Source organism: Lynx rufus, unplaced genomic scaffold (genome assembly GCF_022079265.1).
Source record: "Lynx rufus isolate CCGP_SWC_20201006 ecotype Redwood Valley unplaced genomic scaffold, mLynRuf1.p SCAF_10, whole genome shotgun sequence".
Lineage (NCBI taxonomy): Eukaryota > Metazoa > Chordata > Mammalia > Carnivora > Felidae > Lynx > Lynx rufus.
In genome coordinates, this window is record NW_025814824.1 from 65,917,977 (window position 1) to 65,923,412 (window position 5,436).

General features: G+C 35.4%; 1 protein-coding gene across 1 annotated transcript; it reads left to right on the forward strand.

Moving 5' to 3' along the window:
• The first annotated feature begins 2,892 nt into the window (after window positions 1-2,892).
• Window positions 2,893-3,876, forward strand: LOC124526269 (olfactory receptor 13F1-like). Its single transcript, XM_047099147.1, has one exon. It carries the CDS (start codon window positions 2,893-2,895, stop codon window positions 3,874-3,876), a length of 984 nt encoding a protein of 327 aa, XP_046955103.1.
• The last annotated feature ends 1,560 nt before the right edge of the window (window positions 3,877-5,436 follow it).

Here is a 5,436-nt window from a genome sequence, read left to right on the forward strand (position 1 = left end):
CCTGGAGCCCAAGGTGCCAGGGTTCACTGGGGTGAGCTCTATGCTAAAGTTCATGGTAAAGTTGGATACCACTTCACTCTTCTTCCCCCATGAGGTGTCTCTATGCATCGCACTACTCAGGCTTGAGGAAAGGATGAGATGGGTAATGTGAAAGTGTTGTTCTTACCCCCTTCAATGTGTCTTTTCTTATTTCTGTTCTGGATTTCAATGGAGACCCAGAAGTATTCACCAATCCATAATCTTTCACCTGAAATCCTTAGCTTTTGTAAAGGTATTTTCATTTGTGGAGAGTTGTTCAAACATGCTTCTGTGAGGGTACAAGCTCTGAAAACTATCATTCCACCATCTTGCTCATTCCTCATGGAAATATCCCTTTACTGCTGGTTTGCTGAGTGTGCTTTATCATAAACAGAGTTTGAATTTTTCCATGGAGTTTCAGAATTTCTCTTCTTTTCAGTGTGCTTTGATTTATCTACAAAGCAGAAGTGTGGTTTGGTGCTTTACGCATAGTGGGGGGAGTCAGGTCAGCAACCTTCCTCAGTCTTAGTCACTGCCTTCCTTTAAATCTTTGTGGTGTAGCCCTACAGTACAGTTCTCTCCTAGGCACAGTGAAGCCAACCTAAATTATTTACTTCCAGCTGTATAAGCCTTTACAGCTTTACAAGTTCAAGAAATCAAACAAGTTGGGAATGGTAGTCAATAAATAAATTCAGAGGGAAATGGGATTCTGGGGCCAGATGTCAGTCAGCTTCTTCCTTTTCCTTCAACCATTTGTATTATGGTTGCAGTTAATCTTGTCTAAATGAGGGGGGAAAGTAAGAATATTGCTGTAGTCAAAAAGGAAGGAAACAGTGAGAAGGGGAAGTAAATCCAGTAAATGCAGTAAATACAGGAAAGGAAGAGGATTCAAGAAGCAAACAGAAAACCACAGAAGAGAGAAAAATCTGAAATCTATGAGTGTATACTATAAATCAGATACTATGTAAGTTGCTTTACATAAAATATCTCTCTACTCCTCATAACGACCCTGATAAAGAAATATTATCATTGCTCTTTTACAAATAAGCTAAATCTCAATGAGGATCACCAACTTGCTCTAGATAACAAAACTGAAGTGGTGAAGTGGGAAGTATTTGCAGCACTAAAGCCGTATTGTTTCCTGTGCACCAAGATGTCTTGTAGTTAAAGAAGTGAATCATCCCAGGGCCTTGAAGGGTATATCCCTACAAGAGCAGAGTAAATAGAAGACCTCACCGCTACATTCCGTTTGTAATAAAGCAAACAGTGAGGACAGGATTTCTGGTTGTTGTTGTTTTTTTTAATAATCTTGGCAATAGTTCAAATTTATAAACTTCTCTGAGAATGAAAACATATTTGATGTGATATAAGTAATTTAGTAATAGTCATGATTACAATCTGTTACTAAAACCAAGGCATCCAAACACAATTGCATAGTGATGAGACTGACAGCATGTTTTCTCCATACCACCATACACACTATTCGCCATTAGTTGCTCATTTGGAAAACAGAAAATTATAAATAGAGATTATAAAAATCACTCAAATGGAGCATTCAGTGGATTTCTGAAGGATTAAGATGCCTTTATCTGGTGAAACTATCTTCTCAAAATGGTTCTACCTTAAAAGAAGTGTTCTTTAAAACAAATTGTCCCTTCAAGTTCCATGAAGAACATTTACTCTCATCTTATCTTTGGGCTATGATGAGCAATGGAAGAGTTACTTAAGCTCTCCTTCTTCCATCTTTGGTGGGCTCCATATCAAGTATAACTTCATATTGTACACATTATGAAACACTCCTTCAATCTAAAGGAGAAACTGTCAACATTATTCATTCGCCTTAACTTTTTTAAAATTAGCCAGCTTGACTGATTTTATAACACAATCAGAAGCAGAGAAAAGTTCCCTTCCCAAAGATAGTGTAGATAGGAATATGTTTATTTCTTGTTTGAATAACACTGCAATTATAACAGACCAGTTACTGACTATAATTGGATCTATGGGACATTATCCCTGGAGTTTCAGAATTTTAATTCTGCACAAATAGAGTTCTAAGTTTAATTTGCTACATGAATTGGAAACTTCTCATAAGCAACAAAAAGCTTAAATTGCCTTATAGTGCCAATAGTTGGTCTTTTGAAGGATGATTCTGGAGCACAGATGCGAGGCAAATTCTAGCTATATGAAAGAAATATCTATATATGTCTACCACCATGAGAATATCTGTCATCATCTTCCTGGGTTTGAAATGGAAACTGTGGACTTGTGTTGAAATGTCCAAGGTTTTTGGTTAATTAATCTATGACTGCAGAAATTTATAACTTTTTTTAACTCACTGAATCTCCCAAATTATTTTGGACAGAATTCCAGGAGTGACAGAAAATATGATAAGCTTGGAGAGCAGAACAATTCCTAAGTAAGAAGACTGTTACCAAACTAGGGTAAGAAAATAATTCCAATGGCTCAGGTAAATTAATGACTTAGCTATAGATCAGTTATAAAGGTGATTTCAGAAAAAGAAAGAATGCATAAGATTATTTCTTTCATCAATCTCTCATGATGTTTATGAAATAAATCTCTCCCTTCCTAACACTGCCAAAAAATCTTGTATCAAAAATAACAGCTTGAGGATTTACCTGTTGACTTCCTACTTGAAATTTTCCTAATTAATGACAAATTCCTTCAAACATATATTACTATCAGCAAGCTGGACAAGCATTTGACTACACAGACTACAAGTCTATAGCATAGACTACAAGTTCATATGAAGAAAAAAATGCCAGAAAATACGAAGGGAGGGGATCTTATGTTTTATATATAATATATGATGTTAATCTTTCTGTGCATATATACAAATGAATATGACATAATAAAATGTTTCAGGGAAATTTGACATCTGTAACAGTTTTTTTCCTCCTGGGATTTTCCCACTACCCCAAAGTTGAGGTCATTGTATTTGTGCTGTGCTTGCTGATGTACCTGATCACCCTGCTGGGTAATATCATTCTGATCTCCATCACCATCCAGGATTCCCACCTACACAAACCCATGTACTTCTTCCTCAGCAACCTCTCCTTTTTAGACATCTGGTACACTTCTTCTGCTTTTACTCCAATGCTGACAAACTTTGTTACAGGGGAAAACACCATCTCATTCGTAGGGTGTGTTGCTCAGATGTACTTCTCTCTAGCTATGGGTGCCACTGAGTGTGTGCTCTTGTCCTTGATGGCATATGACCGATATGTGGCCATCTGCAACCCCCTGAGATACCCCATCATAATGAACAAGAAGGTTTGTTTGCAGATTGCAGCTGGTTCCTGGTTGACAGGCTACCTCACCACCCTGGTGGAAACAGTATTTGTGCTGCAGCTCTCTCTGTGTGGTCATAACACAATCAATCATTTTGCTTGTGAAATTCTGGCTGTCTTGAAACTGGTTTGTGTGGACACCTCCATGGTGGAATTACTCATGCTGGTGATCACCACACTTATCCTTCCCATGCCAGTGCTTCTAATTTGTATATCTTATGCATTCATTCTCTCCAACATCCTAAGAATTAGTTCAGTGGGTGGTCGAAGCAAAGCCTTTTCAACATGTGCAGCCCACCTGACTGTGGTGGTTTTGTTCTTTGGGACAGCTCTCTCCATGTACCTAAAGCCCTCAGCTGTGGATTCACAGGAAATAGATAAATTTATAGCTTTGGTATATGGTGGATTAACCCCCATGTTGAATCCTATCATCTATAGTCTACGGAACAAAGAGGTGAAAGCAGCTATGAAAAGGTTGCTGATTAGAAATCCTTTTGGTACTGTGTTGATTTCTGTCCTCAATAATATCAGAGCAAGCACACTCATCTGAATAATCTCTAACATTATCCAGAAAGTTGCGAAATAGTTGCTATAAACCAAACCCTGGAAAATACTCATTTTTGATAGTTCAACATTAAGTTCAATATCTTGATTTATCTTGTAAATAAAACTGCTGAAATTAATGAATCATTTAGAAAGAATGAATTATGTTTCCAAAAAGTATTTAAAATTTATTGAATATTAATATAACATTAAAATTAGATAATTTCTTATTTCCTGTTTGACTTGCTATACATCTAATAGTCAACTGTAGCATCACCATGGCAACTAATACCCCAAGATTGTAAAATTTTAAGCCTAGTAAATTTTTAAATAATTTCTTCTTATATGATTTGCAATTATATCTGAATTTATGAAGAAATAGGTAATTTTACATAAGTGTTGATATAATTTAAGGTATAAATATGTCAAAATTCATAAAACCAAGATACTATTAATTTTAGAAGTTTTCCTAGTCTCTAAATGTTAAAATGTGAAAAATATGGTTTCAGGTTTGATGAACTATAGCATGAATGATTTTGTTATTTGGGATGTGTATCTGGGGGGATGAATAAATATCTCTGTATGTGCAAAGATATCATAACAAGGGTCTGCACAATTGTAATCCTGCATATGAAGTGGAGTAAAGAAATAACTTTGGGACATCTTGAAATGCTTATGGTAATAATGTCAAAACACTCTCATATTAAACTTTGAATGCCTCAGTGAATTCATCAACACATAACCACACCATGTTACTATTCTTAGACATGGTTAATTGACCTATTAAGTCTGAGAAAGAAAAGATTCCTACCCTGTAGAGATTACATTGGAAAAGAATTGATTTATGAATGTACACACATATTATGGGAAAAGATTCATGGATATATTTAATATATGTGAGCAAAATTACATAAAGTATAACTTTATCAATATTGCATATTGGTGAGTTTTTGTCTTTTCCACCTTCCCTGGAACTAGGAAATAATGAAGTCAATGTGTAAACATATCTTTCTTTCCTCTTTATCAGAGAGGTATTCTTGGACATACATGGGTGGTGACTTTATTATATGGATCAAGTGACCCTTGCTAGCATAAATACAATCTCCCTGAGTTTTAGATTTAGAGAAGGTAGAACAATTATAGATAATTGTTGCATAAGGTCTCAGCCTGAACAAGTCAGAGCTTTCAAGAAATTATTCAATCTCTATAACCTATTATATATACATATCTATATATAATATATATAGATATGTATATATATGATTATTCAATCTCTATAATCATTTATGACAGTGATTTCAGGTAATCACAAACACTGAGCCTATACATGTTCATCTTACTTGTTTACATGCATGAAAAGAAAATCTGTAAATAAGGTGTTAAAATTAAAGTCTTATGCCTCATCAGTTCCAGTGGGCATATGATATCTTCTTCAACAAATTTGTCTATCATTGTTTTTGAGGGATGTGGATGAGCTGATTATTGTTCGTGAAATAAGCCAACTCCACTCTCTTTAGGCAAAATCCAATGAAATGGCTTTATACCACCTTGTTGGATCACCATAGGC